Raw genomic sequence first — 19,161 nt, forward strand, 5'->3', positions numbered from 1 at the left:
GTGTAGATTATATAGGAAGAGGAGGAGGCACGGGAGGGAGGCTTTGAGGCAAGGCCCTGGTCGGGGTCGCGGCGGCGGCGGCGACGGCGCGCGCGCTCTCAAGGCAGGTCGGTTCGGTTCGGGCGGCGGGCGCGGCCAGGCCGTGGGCGCGCGGGTTCCGAGTCAGGCGCGAGGCCGCGGGTGGAGCCGGGCCCTCGAGTGCGAGACCAGGCCGGAGCCGGTGAGGCGAGGCGAGGCGGAGCGGCGGCGGCAGCGGCAGGCCAGGCCCCGGGCGGCGGCGGCGGCGCCATGAGCGTGGAGGCGTACGGGCCCAGCTCGCAGACGCTCACCTTCCTGGACACTGAGGAAGCCGAGCTGCTGGGCGCAGACACCCAGGGCTCCGAGTTCGAGTTCACCGACTTCACCCTCCCCAGCCAAACCCAGACGCCCCCCGGGGGGCCCAGCGGCGGCGGAGGCGGCGCGGGCGGGCCCGGAGCCGCGGGCGTCGGGGGAGCCGCGGGCCAGCTCGACGCGCAGGTGAGGAGGGCCGGGGCCCTGCCCTCCACGAGCACCGCAGCGGGGGGGGCTCCCCATGCCGGGCTTGCCAAGTGCTCCCCCCTATCCCTTCCGCGGGAGCCAGGTGGTTCTCTGGGCTCTTGTAAAGGAGGAAGTGACTTGCCCCGGGGCTAGGTAGGAAGTGAAGCGCGGGGACGGGATTCCTCCTGACTCGCGGGGCCACCCTCCACCCCCTGGAGGGGGGATTAAACTCCCAGATCCTGCCTCCTTCCCCAGCCTCCCCCACCCACACTGCGTGGACTCCCCCGTGAGGAGAGGCGCTGTGGGGGAGGGGGTGCCCTTCCAGAGTGGGTGTCGTTTTGGGGGCTTGGGCTGGGGACTCAAGCCACCCACCCTCTTCAGGGGAAGTGCAGCTGACAGGAGATTTCCTTCCTGCTCCGAGGCAAGAGAAGCTCCCCTTGTTTCCGAAAAATCAGGCAGGGTTGGGGTGTTAAGATAGCTTCCTGCCCCCCCCTTCCCTAGCAACACATTGACTTGTCCAGCTTCTTCCCACCTGTTCTTACTCCACTTTGAAATACTAACCTAGCAAATGATGTTTTGCTTTGAGCCAGATCTCCTGTTATTCTCTTTTTCCAGGAAATTAAATTTTGCCAGGCCTGGGATGTGTAGGGGACACATGGTATTCATATCTGATTTTTTTCTCTCTCAAATCGTAGAAATACTATTTTTTTAAAAATTTATGTGGAACTCTCTACTTAAAATTAAAAGTGATTTCTTATGCAGGGTCTTAATAAGGTTCAAATATATATATACTAGTGGTGGGTCATTTTTCTCCCTGTTGGCTTTCAGTAAGAAGATTTTAACCCTTTATGAAAGCAACAGGTATTGCAACTTTCACTTTTATGAAATACTTTAGAACACATACACTTCCTGCTACCTGTATTTGGATCTCTTTCTTCCTGAGTACAGCCATGTATTGTTATCTGATTGGCCCTGTCTGTCTTTGGTTGGTTGTTACCTGACTCCTAATAGCTGTGTGACCCTAGGCAAGTTAATCTCTTTGAGCCTCAGTTTACTTATCTGTAAAATGAAAGTAATATTTGACCTACTTTTGTAGCATGTTAGTGAAGACAGCTCTTTGTGAGCCTTAAAGTGCTATCAAAATAAGAAAATTTTCAACACTTTGAGTAAGAGCTGGGAGCTTTCCTTTCTTTTCATTCTTTTTAAAAATTATTAAACAAAAGTTGAGTTCTCTTAAGGTTGACAAGAGGCCTGAGTTTTTCAGAAATGAAGTGATTTGCCCATTGTACTTTGGGGATTGAGTATATTGGAACCTTTTGGATCCAGATCTTAATTCAAGGCCAGTGCTCTTTTCATTACATCATATTACTTCACAACATTATTTCTTTAAAGGTGGCAAGTTAGTGGGTGGGGCATTTGGGTGAACAGGTGTGCAAACACATTCTGGCTTTTTGCTGGTACTGAAGGAGGATTTTCGTAGAGAACTTGTGAACTAGAGAGAAGGACATAGAAATTTCTAACACTAGTGTTAGTAAAACGTCATGTCTACAGATCAGATTAACCAAAACAATCACATATATGTTTATACTTTCACATATAACATATAGCAAGCTTGTCAAATTGTACTCAGTGAAAACCTAATTTATAATTAGCTTGTATGCTCTTTGTAGAGAGTGAAGGATTAAGAAGAGCTGAGGCAAGGGTGCCTTTTTGTCTACTTACAGTACTTTACAATTCACATGGTAATTTTCAGACATTTCGTCCTTCAGAAGTACTTAAGATGTTTTTTGTTGAGAAAGGTAGTATTTAAGATTATAAATGGCAGTTGATATTTGTGGAAATTACCTTGATGGAAGTGTTCTCTTGGGTAACACGAGTAGTCTACCTATGCTTCACAGCCATTATGCCTAAAGTAACTTTTGTGGTGGCAGTGTTGTCCAGCTTATAGGTTTTGTTGCTGATATACCTTGATAGCTCAGAAGGTTCCTGTTTGGTTTCTTATCAACTGATAGTAGTTGTTTGTCCTTTGAAGTAATTGGCTATTTTTATAAAGATTAACATTTCTGGTAACCAGAACTCAAGTTATTAAGGTGACTGTTGAAGTAAAATGATGTTATTGTTAGCAGAAATTTTTTCTCCATTAATATTTACCCAACTATGATTTTTTAAAAGAAATTTCTTTTAACAATGCAAAGGTACCTCTGCTTCAATTTTTTACCCCTATTTAAGGAGAAAAGATGAAGAAGAGATTTTTGTAGAGGAGATGAGGATCTTAATTTAGAGGGGTATGGAGAAACAGAGACAGTTTTGGAAAGATCCCCACGGTGCATACATAATCAGTATATCTTTTGTAGCAATTGATGTCACCAGGTACTTCAGAACTCTTGGGAGCTATTTTATCTTACCTGAATTTAGGACCTAGTGATGTAATCAACTGAAAGAAGGGAGATCCTAAACTAGAAACCATTGAGCTTTTTTATGAGAAATGATTCAAGATTTTTAAAAAGGAGTGATTTTTATTATCTTGACACCTTTGAATAATAAAAAGATGGTAAAATTCTTTATCATTTGAGGTGCTGGATTGTTTTTGTTTTTTACATTTTCCTTGACTTTGCTATTTAGAATCAAGTATCAGAACTAGAAGAGACCTTTAGAGAACTAGAAGTTGATCTTTAGATCATCCAATACAACTCCCTTGTTTAACGGATAGGGAAACAGACCCAGAGAGGACGAGTGACTGAGGGGAGAATCTTATTTCTCCTGACCTCGACTCTAGTGTTTTTATTGTATGGTTTGTTTGTTTATTTATTTATTTATTTATGTTAAGCAAGCTTAACTGGTTAAAAGATGGAGAGCTTGGGGCAGCTAGGTGGCTCAGTGGATAAAGCTCCAACCTTGGAGTCAGGAGGACCTGAGTTCGAATTTGGCTTCAGACACTTGATACTTAGCTGTGTGACTCTGGGCAAATCACTTAACTTTGATTGCCTCACCAAAAAGCAAAAAAAAAAAGAGAGAGTTGTAGGCTGGTTAGAACAGGAGAATGGGAGTTGGAAGCCTGCCCTAGCCACTGCTACTGTGTATTTGTAAACTTGACCTCCATTTCTTTATAAAACAAGACTAATATTTGTCAAAACATTTTAGAACCTATAATGGAAAAAGATAGTGTATGTTAAAATAAAGTTGACGGGTTTTTTTTAGTATCTTCCTGTTTCCCAAGTGAAACATAATTTCTAGATTTGTCATTTTCAGAATATTACAAACCACCTGGTTTGTCCAGTTTTGGTTATTCTTGTTATTATTGATGTGCTTTCCTGGAGCTATTGAATCACTACTAAATTAATCTTTAAGTGTCAAGAGTTTATATGTAACATAAATATGATAGAGTGGAAAGAGCATGAGACTTGGTGTCAGAACCTATACTAGAATTTGTTTTAGCTCTGCCTCAAGTCTTGTTAACTTTGCTTATCTGAAACCTCAGTTTCCTCATTTATAAAATGAAAATAATTTAGTACCTCCTTAATGCGGTTACTGTGAAGTACAAAAAACACAGCCTCATATACAAGGTATCAGTTTTCTTTTTCTAGGTTTCATATGAGAAAAAGATCTTCTGCAAACCTGATTAAGCAAGAACTAAAATGAGGGTGTGATAGGATATGAGGTGTTTCTTTTTTGTAGAGGTAATTTTTGTGTATGTGGTTTTAGTTTTGTGAGAGATCTTCTTGTCTGATTTCTAGCCTGAGGTTAGACAAAAGGCTCTTGATTGCCAGTTACCTCATCTTAGACCTAACTTTTAAAATGTGTGTTGGTGGCAATTTGTGCATTAAGGAAAATTGGTGCAGCAATTGCAGTGGTCTTCTGTAGATTTTTTAGTTCATCTAGTAATAAATTTTTCTTTTTTGTATTTAAGGAAGATGACTTTAATAGAATCTGTAGTAGCTCCAAAAGTGGGTTTTAACATTTTAGAACAACGTGATTTTTTTTTTCCATTTTGGCTTTGCATTTACTTCACCATTGATTCTGCAAAACTACTGTTATTGGTCAAGTTAACACCTCACATTTGTATAGTATTTAGATAATACTTTATATACACATATCATTTTTGATTCACAGAACTATCCTGCAGGATAGAAATTGTACAGAAGAAATTGAAGCCTGCTTGGTTTTGGGCCACATTTCTCAAATGAAATTCCTTTCCAAGTAGGAAATAATGTAGGCATACACTAAAAAATAATACTGATAATAATATTGCTTTGTATCTGTATCTACCACAAGTGCGATATTTGTGAAAATATGGTTTATATTTAGAGCAATACTATAATTGATAAAGTCCAAGTCTTCTAGCTCTAGGTCTTATGATCTTTGTTACACTTTGCTGCCTCTTTCAAAACTAGAGAAAAATGTTAGCCTTGCAGTAACTTTATCCTTCCTAACACAGTGTGTACAGCACTTTTCCTCCCTAATGTTATTGAAGTAGCAGGATTTGTTTCAGGCTTTAGTTACCCAAGTGGAAAAGGGGGGGAAAATCAAAAGTTTAAAGGGGCAGTAGTGCCCTCAATTAACTTGATCCCTATTGGGGATGACAGTAAAGTTGTAGTTTTTTAGAATGGAGTGGACCTTAGAGATCACATACTTTAATCTCTTCATTTTAGAGAAGGAAACTGAGACTTGTAGAGATTGTGAGATGCCCAACGTCACAAATATAGCAAAATTAGAATTCAAATCCAGGTCTTCTTGAAAGCCACCACGCCTGTCACTGCTATAGCTGCTTCCAGGCCATTCTAACGTTATTATTTTCTAGCTTGTGCTATTAGAAATATCAAAGGATAATAGACTTAGATGGGAAGGGGATTTCAGAGGACATCTGATCTTCAGTTTACAGATACGTGAGCCAGAGAGGTGGTGACTTGCCCAAAGTCACCACAGATTCTAAACTGTGGTTCTAAATCCCACATACCTTCCATTTGTCACAATGCCTGTTCTCTGTACCCCCCAGCACAAACTGCAAAGTTTAAATGGTAGTTGGTTAATCTTTGTTGAACTCTTTCTGTTGAGTCTGGGCCTCAGTTTCTTTGTGTGTAAAATGAAGGGGTTGAACTAGATGCTCTTCAATGTCCTTTCTAGCTCTAATTTATGATTTTACTCACTACTCTACCTAACCTGATAATTGCTTCTCTTTCTAATTAATTAATCTTACTGTTTCCCACCTAATTAGTTATTTCAGACAACAGTTACCAGAAACACTGGAAAGCAGTTTGTTAGAAATTAGATTTAGATCAACATCTTGTAGATCACAATAAGCCCAAAATGGATAAGAAGCATGGATATTAAAAATCACATGGTTTAAAAAAAAATTATGAGAGAACCAGATCTTTCAGTTATGTAGTTAGGGAGGAAATTCTTAAATGAACAAGGGAGAAAGGTAATCACAGAAGATAAAGTAGATAATTCTGAACAAAATCAACACAATTATGATAAGAGGAGAAGCTATTGATAGACTGACAGGGCTGAGTGTGCCCAGCCATCATCCACTCTGGCCATTCTGTATTCCTCCCTGCCATGTATCTTGTTTGACCCAACCACAACCACTGCCACTTCTTCCTCCTGGAATTAAAACCATCAGTACTGCCAGTGTAGCTAGATGGGACATGTCAGTCACCTACTCAGCATCCCCAAACTAAAACACCCTTCCCTGGCCATCATCCCCCATTCACCCGTTATGATCTAAGTCTCGAAGGCAGGAACTGTCCTACCTTTATGGTTGTATCTGAAGTGCTTAGCACATATTGAGGACTTAAGTGCATATTCATCAGGGAAAATCTTTATATCATAGATCTTTGATAAGAATTTAATATCCAAGATATCATATAAATATGACACAAATACAAAACACCCAAAAGCTGTTTTCCACTGGATAAGTTGTCAGAGGATGTGAACAATTCTCAAAAGATTGCAAACCCTTAGCAGCTGTGTGAAAGTTTGCTCCAGATCACTAATAATAGAAATGTAAATCAAAAGAGGTACTTCGTATAAGTAGAAAAATATTGTGACTGATTTTCCAGTGTGACTGGTAGCAATCAATCCAGTTTCTTCATACTTAAACCTAGCCTTGGAAAGAGCTTGTGCTTTAGCTGGAAGACAGCTCATTAGTGAAAAAATTAGGTCAGTGCAGGGCCATATAAGACGGGATTTCTGCTGGTTGAATTTTAGCTGTGGAGAGAGTGCATACACAACAAAAAAGTTATACCCTATTTGTTAGCACTTGGTTACAGTAGAACTTCGGGGCAAATCTGACTCCCTCTTGCTGTCCCTCATTTCTCATGCTCACTTCCCAAGTCCTGTTGATGAGATTTCCTAAGATGTCTTAACATCTAACCCATTCCCTTTTTCCTACTTTTACCACCTTAGTACAATAAGCTCTACTATCTACCTAGACTCATTACAGTAACCTATTGCTGTACTCTTATCTACTCCATTCCTTCCTATTACTACCAGAATGTTTCTTGATCATGGGTTATGTTGTTCTTGGCCAAATCTTCACTGATGGATTTTTGAATTTGCTTTCCAAGTTCAGATTCCATTGTGTGACATTCATGACTCCATAATTTGGCATAGCCAATCATTCATCATCTTTTTTGTCATTCTTTTCCATGTATACTACACCACAGAGTATTTGCTGCCATCTAAACAAGTATTATCGGCTTTTGCTTGTGCTAGTTCAGTTTGCCTGTAAAGTCTTCCTTCTCTTTGCCTGTTGAATTCCTAGTCATGCTTGTTTATCCTATGCAACCCAGCTCAGATGCTTTCTTTTCCTGAAATTACCCACTTTCCCTAGGTAGGTAACTTTCACCTCGGACCTTACATGGAACTTCTTCCTACCCTTTGTGGTGCCCCTATCAAATGCTTATTGTTGGACACGTAACCTCTTAGGTCCCTTACTAAACTACAGGTTGCTATAGAGGAAGAACTGTCTTATCTTAACTTTATCCTTTGGCCATATCAATTCAACGTTCATTTATTAAGTACCTATGTGTGAGGCTCTTCAGATAAAAGCTGAAATAGGCTACTCCTACTGGAAGTCCTACTTGTATACCCCTTCGATGGGCTGTATGAGGCAGACTAGTACTTGGTTCTGCACAGTCACTCATTCTCCCAAAAACCTTTCTTCCCCTTCTAGGTGCTTTTCTAGAAAAGTTTTGTTGGCTTCATTTTTTTTTTTTTAACTCCTCTTGGATGGTCTTGGTCAGTATGTACTTATTCTGTTGACCTTTTTTAATCACTAAATACATATTTCCATATTTATATTTTGTTTATCAATACGGAAGTGTTATATTAATATCACAATTTATTGTTTTACAACTGTAGATGTAAGAGAACTAGAAACAGCTTTTATTTCAGATAAAAACCACTGAGGTTTTTGTTTTTTGTACAGAGATCTTCTTTCCTTTTTATCATATTGTTAGGATATAGTTCCAGCAATGAGATCACTTGGTCAAAGGGATCTGTTTTCGTGGCTGGAAGTGATATTGTCAGATTGCAGCAAACATTTTGGAAAGCGTTCTAGTCATGTGTGTAGAATTTGAGTAAGGAACAGTACGTGCTGAGGTGTTGAGGTAGAAATGTTTGAGGACCAGTGAGAAGGTGGGTATGACTGGAATGGAGTGTTGGGCATGAGGAATCAAGTTGAGTAGATAGGGTGGCATTAGGATCTTGGAGGGCTTGAAAGGAGCTTGTGTTGGGGAAAGGAATTTGAATAGGGAAGTGGCAGGATTAAAGTGTAGAAAGAGTAATTCAACATGAATAATGGTGATTGGTATAAGATAGTTTTTTCTCCTTGGGGGTGCATCTTATAGTGTTACTGTTCATTCATAATTTTATAGGAAATAAGTTAATTATAATTATTGGAATTCTGGGCATCTTTATATGTGAGGTTGTGAGGAACCTACATTTGGAAAAAATAAGGGAGTAAGAATTCTTTCTTAACACGTGGTGTTAAATATGACACCAGTTTGATAGCTCAAAAACCAGATGCCTAGTGTATTAGTAATGCCTGTGAGTATGTCAGGCTACCTGAGGTTGCTAAGTGCTGAGCTGTTGGGCTGTATTGCCTTCTAGAAACTGAGACTATCACATTTCCAACAGACTTAACTCCTGATTAGCAGAAATACTTCATGAGAAAGGGAACAACCTGGACCTTTGAGAAAGATGGTTTCTGGGTTTTGTAGGAAAGGGGGAAAAATGTGAGTAGCTCATCAGAACCATTCTTGCCCATCAACTAGTTAGACTACTAATGCATATTTACACAGTTAGCAACATAGTCTAAATATAATGGGTATCAAAATATTCACTTTTTGAGGTGAGGGTTTAAAATTTTAGTAGACTGCAGGTTCCTTGGCAGGGTAAGTATAGGTGTTTTGGTTTCGTCCCCAGCACTTACCAGAGTTCCTAGCACACAATTAGGCACTAGCTTGTTAAGTTCAATTTGAATACCAGGTACATTTTAAACATTGACAAAATTCCCTAAAAAAAACCCAAAACATATTTAAGCCTTCATAGAATCCTAGAGTTGGTAGGGAATCTTGAAGGTTATCTACTTCAGCGTTTCCCTAACTCAGACTACAGTTTATAGCCTCTCTGTCCTTTGTAGCCTGAGTGCTGGGATGATGGTAATTTGGGGCTGAGGAGAATGAGAAAAGGAAGCTCCCAAGGAATAAGAATGGGACATAGGGAGGAAAGCGAGGAAGTTGCCTTGAGAGACCCTCTAAAGTCACAGAAGACTTATCCAACCAACTTAAAGTTTTAAAATAGCTTGTCCAGAAGATGAGAACAAAGCCAGTTAACAAGATAAAAACACATGCTTGGTGTGGAACTGTATGAATAACGTAAAGAGTGGTAAAGTCCAGAATGAACTGAGGCTTTTGAGGAAAATGGACAACAAAAAGGGAGTTTGAAGTTGTATTGTGGAAAATAATAAGAGAAACTCCATTTAAACTTACTGTAGACATTATAAAATATTTAGGAACTATATGAACACAATTACAAAACATTTTTCACACAAATAAAGTCAGATATAAATAATTGGAAAAACATCAGTTGCTCCTAGGTAGGCCTAGCTAATATAATAAAAATGACAATTCTACCTAAGCTAATTTACTTATTCAGTACCATACCAATCAAACTACCAAAAAATTATTTTATCGAGTTAGAAAAAAATAGTAACAGGATTCATTTGGAAGAACAAAAGGTCCAGGATATCAAGGGAACTAATGAAAACAAATGCAGGGGAAGGTGGCCTAGCCATTCCAGATCTTAAATTGTATTATAAAGCAGCAATCATCAAAACTGCTTGATACTGGCTAAGAAATAGGGTGGCAGATCAGTGGAATAAATTAAGTAGGCAAGACACAGTAGTCAGTGACTATAGTAGTCTATTATTTGATAAACCCAAAGACCCCAGCTTCTGGGATAAGAACTTACTCTTTGACAAAAACTGCTGGGAAAACTGGAAAAGGGTATGGCAGAAACTAGGCATAGATCAAAATCTCACACCATATACCAAAATAAAGTCAAAATGGATTTATGATTTAGATATAAAGGCTGATACTGTAAGCAAACTGGGAGAGCAAGGAATAGTTTACCTATCAGATTTATGGAGAACAGAAGAATTCATGACCAAACAGGAGATAGAGAACATTATGAAAAGCAAAATGGATAGTTTTGATTACATTAAATTGGAATGTTCTTGCACAAACAAAGCCAATGCCACCAAGATAGGAAGGTAGAAAATTGGGAAAGAATTTTTACAACCAGTGTCTCTGATAAGGGCCTCATTTCTAAAATATGTAGAGAATTAAGTCAAATTTTAAGAATGCAGGTCATTCCCCAGTTGATAAATGGTTAGAGGATATGAACAGGCAGTTCTCAGATGAAGAAATTAAAGCCATCTATAGTCATATGAAAAAAATGCTGCAAATCACTACTGATTAGAGAAGTGCAAATCAAAACAACTCTGAGGTACCACATCACACCTATCAGATTGGCTAACATGACAAAACAGGAAAATATACATGTTGGAAAAGATGTGGGAAAATTGGAACACTAATGCATTGTTGGTGGAGTTGTGAACTGATCCAGCCATTCTGGAGAGCAATTTGGAACTATGCCCAAAGAGCTATAAAAATGTGCATATCCTTTGACCCAGCAATAGCACTTCTGGGGCTATATCCCAGAGAGATCATACAAATGGGAAAAGGACCTCCATATACAAAAATATTCATAGCAGCTCTTTTTGTGGTGGCAAAGAATTGGAAATTGAGAGGATGCACATCAATTGGGGAATGGCTGAACAAATTGTGGTATATGAATGTAATGGAATACTATTGTGCCATAAGAAATGATGAGCAGGCAGACTTCAGAAAAACCTGGAAAGGCTTGTATGGTCTGATGCTGAGTGAAATGAGCAGAACCAGGAGAATGTTGTACACAGTAACAGCCACGTTGTGTGATGACTGATATTGATAAACTTAACCCTTCTCAGCAATACAAGGATCTAAGACATCTTCAAAGGCTTCATGATGGAAGGTGCTATCCACATCCAAAGAAAGAACTATGGAGTTTGAATGTAGATCGAAGTATGCTGTTTGCTGTTTTTTTTTCTTCTGTTGTGTTTTGTTTCCTCTTTCTGGTAATTCCTCCTATTGGTTCTAATTCTTCCTTACAACATCACTAATGTGAGAATATATTAAATATGAATGTATATGTGTAGCCTATATCAGATTGCACACCCTTTAGGGGAAGGAGGGGGAGAAAAATTTAAAACTCAAAAGCTTATGGAAGTGATTGTTGATAATTCAAAATAAATTAATTTTTAAAAAAACTAAAAAAATAAGAAAAGAAAATAATAACTAACATTTATACAGCACTTACTATGTACCAGACATTGTGTTAAGCACTTTACAATTATTTTCTCATTTGAAAAATTTGAATCCAAAAAAAGGAGTAGGGGTACAGGTGTAACAAGGGCCCAACCCACTCTGGTGATAACATGTTATTGCTCAGCGCTTATTTTACCATTGTTTTCTCTACCAAGGAGAATGATCTTTGGACTGGAAAGACAGCATAAAAATGGCTTGATACCCGAGATGAGTAAGGATCTAGTATAAGAGCACCTACCTGCTCTTGATGAGTTCCAGCCATGTGATCAGATGAAATATATCCCAAAGTCCTGAGCTGGCACTGACAGAGTCATTGCTAAGCCATTATTAGCAATCCTTGAAGTCTGTGGAGAATTGGAAAGGTGCTATAAGAATGGTGCAGGACAAATGTCCTTAATGGAAGCTTCCAACTATCAGTTAGTGAGCTTGACTTTGATTCCTGGTGAAAGTCTAGAATGCATTATTAAATGCATGGTTAGTGAGCATCTTGAAAAGGAAGTGGTGCTTACAAAAAGCCAACATGGCTTCATCATGAAGAGGACATGCTAGACTAACCTTCCTTTTTTGATATGGTTATTGCTCTGGTTGAGCAAGCAAAAACAGTTGATATAATAGGCCTACTTTTTTTGTTTTCTGTTTTTTTTTTTTTTTTAAGCAAAGCATTTGACTAAGTTTTTCGTGGTGTTCTTATGCATAGAGATTAGGTCTAGGTGACAGTACAATTAGGTGGTTTTAGAATTGGTTGAATGTCCAGCATCTAAGACTTAATGGTTCAGTAGTGACCAGGGCAACTAGGTGGTGCAGTGGATAGAGCTCTGGACCTGAAAGACCTGAATTCAGACCTGGCTTCAGACACTTACTAGCTTTGTGACCCTGGGCAAGTCATTTAACCCTATTTGCCTCAGTTTTCTCATCTGTAAAATGAGCTGGAGAAGGAAATGGCAAACCACTCCAGAATCTTTGTTGAGAAAACCCCAAATGGGGTCATGAAGAGTTGGACACAGCTAAATTGACTGAACAACAAGTGACCCAGAGGTCTCCATTAGAGTATTGTAGGGCTCTGTGCTTGGCTTAGCAGTTTTATTAATGACTTGGATCAAAGACTATATGACATGCTTATCAGATTTGTTGTTCTGTGAATTGGTTTAAGTTTTATAAGCTAATATTAATAAGTAAGGACCTTTTGGCTGTAAAGGTTTTTGTATCATATACTGTTAAAAAAAATTTCAATGGATGTTAGTCTGTAGAGCAGCCATTGGGAAACTGATCTAAATCAATCCTGACACAAGATAATATTCCTGATGAATTGACATCTAGCCTCTGCTTGAAGATTTCCAGGGATAGGGAACTTGCCCTACTCAGGAAGTAGCCTATACCATTTTATTGCTCTAACTTTTAGGGATTTTGTCTTTTGGCTCATATATGTCACTCTGTAACTTCTTTCCATTTGTCTTAATTGTTCCTTTCCTTGGGATCATTTAAATTAACTATTAATTAGTCTTTTTTCCCTTGCTTCCTGGTTAGTGAGTTTAGTTGTGTTTGGTAAGGAGTCGTTGACCCTTAACAAATACTGGAATGTCGAGTTTACCTTTAGGACTGACCTGATACTGAACTTGGATCTTTTTTTGTTTTGTTTTGTTTTGTTCATTTGTTTGTTTGTTTTTTTGGGTAGGCAGTGAGGTTAAGTGACTTGCCTAGGGGCACACAGCTAGTGTTATGTGTCTGAGGTGGGATTTGAACTCAGGTCCTCCTTAATCCAGGGCTAGTGCTGGATCTACTGCCCCACCTAGCTGCCCTGAACTGGGGTCTTTTTGAGGGAACTGTAAGGGGGGATGCAAGTTATTTCTTAACTAGTAATGAATAAAAGGCCCAAACTGTATTGTTTGCTTTTAGATTTCCGGTTGAATAAGAGAATCCAAATGACTAGTAATGTTCTTATTCTTAGTATGATGTCTGAGGTCATGCAGCTATTAAGTGTCAGAGGTTGGATCTGAACCCAGTGCTGCACCTGAAGGCAAGAGACTGGTTTGAAATACTGCCTCTGACACTTAGATGTTAGTTGTAACTCTGGCCTAACTTCTGTGCTTTTAAACTTTCTCATCTGTAAAATGGAGGAGATGAAACCTGCAGTACTTGCCGGGGTTGTTAGGAGGCTTAAATGAGATGGCATTGTAAAACACTTTAAGAACATTGTATGTTTCAGTTGTTCATATTTAAAATATTATTCAGTATCCATTTAGCATGCCATAGGGGAAAGTGGACTTAACTGTCTTCTTCGCTGTTCATAGAGTGGTCCTTACCTACTGGTGCATCTCCAGGCCCCCCCCCACTCTGCCCCCCAATTTCAGGTCAGGTCACCTGAAGGTGAACTTAAGGTAACTTAAGCTCACTTCTTGTTTTCATCACAGTTATTGTTGTTTAGTCGTTTTCAGTCATGTTCAACTCTCTGTGAATTCATTTGGTGTTTTCTTGACAAAGATACTAGAGTGTTCTCTAGCTTATTTTATAAATGAGGAAACTTAGGCAAACTGGGTTAAGAAGAGACATGCCCAGGGTCACACAGTAAGTGTCTGAGGCCAGATTTGAATTCTGGTCTTCCTGACTCCAGGTCCAGTGTTCTATCTACTGTGCTACCTACATCATGGTATCAGCACACAACTCATGTTATCTTGTGCATTTTGCTTCAACTTTCTGAATTCCCCATTTTCTTATTGGTAGAAGTCTTAATTGTTTATAAAACAAGGGCTAAGGAAAGGACTTAATAAACTCAGTTGCAGTGGCAATAAGAGCTATTCAAATTATTTTGAACATAATTATGTATCTGAAGTTCTATGTTGTAAATTTAAACTTAAAATTTAGGGGTAATTTGACTGCTTACGTCTTAGGGCCATGGCCCGAATATTGAGTCCAGTGTGATCATTATATTTCTCTCATTTGTACGATGTGAGTTAATTACTAGAAAATAGAACTGACATAAGCTAAGGCCAGTAGGGGAACTTTAGGACTACAAGTACAACTCCATCAGTGGGGTTTTAAAAAGAGGGAAAAAAGAAGTGTTGAGTTACTGTGAATGTTTTAGCTGATATCTGGTGCCACAACTAGAGCCCAGGAGGAGGAGTTCCCATGATCTTACTAGATCCTCCCTAAGGGTGTTAGAAACATTGTCAGAGCATGCAATGGATTAAATAAGACTGGTGGTAGAGGGTGGGTTCTAGATGTTTTCTTTTTCTTCCAGAATTTAGTGTCACAAGAATTTGTGACCAGAAGATAATTTGTGGAGGCTACTTCTATGCTTCCTTTCTATTGAGTCATGACACCTCTCCAAGTTTCTAGCAAGATTTAGGATTATTGTCAATTCTGCCTCCTCAACATATTCAGCATCCATCCCAATTTGACTACATCCAACCTTTCAAGGCTTATTTCACATTCTTCTTAAGCCAAATTGGCCTATTTGCTGTTATCCAAATTCAGTATTCTGTTTTTCTACTTACCATGCCTTTATATAGGTTGTCTCCCATCCTTCATTACATTCCTTTTACACCTCTTATATTTCCTGACTTCTTTAGAGAGCTCTTCCAGTACAAAACTTTTCCTTTAACTCCCTAGTTGTTCATGCTTTCTCCTTCCCAGGTAATCTTTTGCATACTGTATTTACTTCTTGTATCCTACTTCTGTAAGATGGTTGAGGGTGGGAACTGTTTTACATTTTAGCTTTGTCTCTCCAGCACAGTGCCTCACATATATTTAACCTCCACAGCATCTCTGTCATCCATTCCCTTTTCACTACGAACACATTCATTACCTTAGTTTAGTTCTCATCACCTCTCACGTAGGCTATTATAATGGCCTTCTAATTGGTTTCTGATTAGGCACAGTGGATAGATGGCTGGGCTTGGAATCAGGAAGACCTGAGTTCAAGTTTGACCTCCCCCTTGTTAGCTGTGTGACTCTGGAGAAGTCATTTAACCTCTTTTAGCCTCAGTTTCCTCAAGTGTAAAATGGAGGTAATAACAGCACTTCCCTCCCAGGAGTGTTGTGAGGATCAAATGAGATATATGTAAAGCACTTAGCACAGTGCCTGACATATAGTGGAAACTACTTAATGCTTATTACCTTCCCTTAATCCTTCCCTGCTTCAAGTCTCTCCCTACTCCAGTCATCTTCCACATAGCTGCAACTGATTTTCCTTAAGTAGGTCTGACCATATCATTCCTCTGCTTAGTAAACTCCATTGGGTCCTTGTTGCCTCTGGAATAAAATAGAATTTTCTCTGTGTGGCCTTAAAGTTCTTAACATCATAGTCTCAACCTACTTTTCCAGCTTCATTGTGTGTTACTCCTCTTCCTGCACTAATCTAATCACATGAGTCTTCTTGCTGTCCACAGATACAACTAGCCTTCTCTATGATTTTACAGTGACTGTCCCCTCTGCCTGGAATTCGTTCCCTTTCATAGAATACCTTAATTTCTTCAAGATTCAATTTTTTAAAATTTTTTATTAATTTATTTTGATTTAATCAACAATCACTTCCATAAGCTTCAAGACTCAACAAAAAGGAGGGGGGCAGCTAGGTGGCACAGTGGATAGAGCACCGGCCCTGGATTCAGTAGGACCTGAATTCAAATGTGACCTCAGACACATAACACTTACTAGCTATGTGACCCCCTGGGCAAGTTACTTAACCCCCATTGCCCAACCAAAAAAACAACAGAAAAAAACTTCAAGACTCAATTTAACCACCACCTTCTGTATGAAGCCTTTCTCAACCGCCCACCCCAATTGCTAGTATTCTCTATAAACTACCTGTTATTGATTTTGTATTTATTCTATATTTTCTTATATGTATACATGTTGTCTCCTGTGGTAGAAGGCACCTTGAGATCAACATTTTTTTTTTTTTGGTCTTTATATCTTCGTTGCCTAGCACATAGTAAGAACTTAGTAAATGCTTATGATGGTTGGATTGAGCCTGATGGCCACATTGGAAGGTTGTATGGAAGAATGTTCTTGCTTTACTTGGCTCCAGATGTCAAAACATGGAGAAATGAGTAGAAATTTCAGAGAAGTAGTTATTTTAATGTATGGGAAAATGTTCTTAGGGCTACTACTGAAATAAGCTTGTTTGAAAAGATAATGTTAACTGGAGGCCTTTGGATTGAAGTGGTTGCTGCTCAGACATGAGCTAAACTTTAAGGTCCCTTTGAGCTCTGATAATCTGTAATGCTATATCGTCTTGGTGGGTTATAACATCAAAGGAGGCTCTAAATGTAAATTTTGCTGGAAAAAACAAAACACCAAACTCTAAGTATGGAAACATAATCAAAAGGAGGTAGAAGAAATCATTACTGTTTTGTTAAGTTTTGGGCTTTTTTTTTTTTTTTTTTTTTTTGGATGGAGCTGTGATTTGTTATACAGAACTAAACTTCCTGAACAGGCAGCCAAGTGGCTTAGTAGCCAGAGTAGTGAAAGCTGAGATCAAATCCACTCTCAGACACTTCCTAACAAATCACTTAACTTCTGTCTGCCTCAGTTTCCTCATCTGTAAAATGGGAGTGATAATAGTAGTACCTACCTCTTAGGGCTTTTGTGAGGATTAAGTGAGATAATATTTGCAAAGTGCTTGGCACATAGTAGGTGTTTAGTGAATTTTCTCTCCCTTCTTTCCTTCCCTCCCTCTGAAATTGTCTTAGAGAGTTGCCTGGAGGGGCAGTAAGAGGCTCGGTGACTTGCTCATAGGAAGTATATATATCAGCAGGTTTGAACCCATAGTTTTCTGACTGCAAGGGGATCTCTATTCACTATACTGTGCTGCCTCCTGTTCAGATTAATTTTTTAAATCAAATGTAAATAGTTTTCGTTTTAAAATTGTATCTGGAGATTTGCACCATATTTTGGTGGTTTTTTTTTTTAATCTATTGCGCTCTATTAAAATTTTAAGCAGTGTCCTTTGAGTTATGCTTGATATTTAGTCTCTTAAGGTCAAACTTTTCCAGAGGAGAGAAACCAGACTAGTTAAGGGTTGGTTGAAGGAACTTTGGAATGTTTGGCTCAGAGAAGAAAGCTCAGGGAATACAAGAGAATGATCTTCAAGATCTTTGGCCCCCAGAAAGCAGAACTAGGGGAAAAAAATATGAAGTTGTACAAAGAAGTATGTGAAGATTTAGGCGTGACATAAGGGAAAACTTCCTAACAATTAGAGCTTTCCAAGAGTGAAATGGCATACCTGTGCAGGCCAGAGGTTTACTTTTACTATACTTCAAAAAAAATCTGCAAACCATTGATGGGTGTGTTGTTGAGGGGATTCTTTTTCCTATAGGCTGGACTAGATGTCATCTGAAATCTCTTCCAGTTCTTAAATTCTGTGATTCTGATTTTGGTTTTCAGCTTTTGTATTCATTTCTTTAAAAAATATATTTTTTAAAATTTTTATTGCTGTCTTTTGTTTTCAGGTCACCTTCATTTCAGAATGTATCCCTCCCCTACCCTAGCCATTCCTTGTAACAAAGGTAAAAGAGCAGCTCATCACAACTAACCACATCAACCTGCAGTGACTTCACACCCAGAATCCCCTGTCTTCGTAAAGAAGGAGAATTTTGCATTATTATCAACAGACATTAGATGCATGCTATTTGCAGAGCACTATGGGGAAACCCAGTTATAGTATCCAGCTCCTGCCTTTAAGATGCTAGACTTCTTCTAGGGATTTGGGGGGGGGGGGGAGGCAGGAATAGAAGGAACACATAAAGTTAACAAACATTAAAAGTGCCTACTGTGTGCCAGGTACTGTACTAGATACCAGGAATACAGAGCTGAAACAGTCCCTGCCCTCAGAGCTTGGATCCTACTGGGGGAAAACAAGATGTAGAGACATAAATAATTTTTAAAAAGTTTTATTGATGTATTTTGTTTTTAATTACACCCACATACAGATCAACCTACTCCATATGTAAACATAAAATATAATCTAAATAAAGGAATGGGAGAAAGGATAAAACTTGAAGGGAATGAGGAAAGGCACTACTGAGGAGGTAGCACCTTGAAGGGGAGCCAAGTTTGACAAGAAGCTGAGGGAAGGAATGGGGAGAACACTGCAAGAATAGAGGACAGCCTGTGCAAAGGTATGGTGGAGATGGTGTAGTGTGTGAGAGAGAATGCCATGTAATCAGCCTGAAAAGATGTATAAAGGACTTTAAACGCCAAAAAGAGTGGAGTAATTATTATTTTCTAGGAGTTAGTTTATGTTAGGAGTTGGTAGTTTATCCCAGAGGCCCTAGGGAGCCACTGAAGCTTTTTGAGCAGAAATCTGACATGACCAGACTGGTGCTCTAGGAATAACAGTTTGGCAACCAGTAACCTCTTCTAACATTCCCACTTTTTTCACTTACTTTTTACTCACTGCTTCCCTAGTGCCTACAAACACATTCATCTCTCCTTCCTCAAAAAACCCTCACTTGATCTGTCCATCCCTGCTTGTTGTCATCCCTTGTTTCTCCCCTCTTTTATGGCTAATCTTGAGGATGAAGTCTGCAATAGATGTTCTCACTTCCTTTACTCTCATTCTTTTCTTAATTCTTTAAAGTCTGCCTTCTGACCTTACTCAACTGAAAATGCTTTCTCCAGGGTTACCTGTGATCTCTTAATTGACAAATCTAAAGGCCTTTTCTCAGTCCTCTTCCTTCTTGACTTCTGAAACCTTTAATACTGTTGATCGCAT

The 19,161-nt window shown here is 39.2% G+C and overlaps 1 protein-coding gene across 1 annotated transcript in view; it reads left to right on the forward strand.

Annotated features, from left to right (window-relative positions):
* The first annotated feature begins 273 nt into the window (after positions 1-273).
* Positions 274-19,161, forward strand: part of UPF1 (UPF1, RNA helicase and ATPase) — a 63,391-nt gene continuing 44,503 nt past the window's right edge. The window contains exon 1 of the mRNA XM_027853104.1: positions 274-516. Coding sequence (XP_027708905.1) covers positions 289-516 — 228 coding nt within the window. The 5' untranslated portion in view covers positions 274-288. The remainder of the gene's footprint in view (positions 517-19,161) is intronic.

This window comes from Vombatus ursinus, unplaced genomic scaffold (assembly GCF_900497805.2).
Source record: "Vombatus ursinus unplaced genomic scaffold, bare-nosed wombat genome assembly UNPS02009918.1, whole genome shotgun sequence".
Classification (NCBI taxonomy): domain Eukaryota; kingdom Metazoa; phylum Chordata; class Mammalia; order Diprotodontia; family Vombatidae; genus Vombatus; species Vombatus ursinus.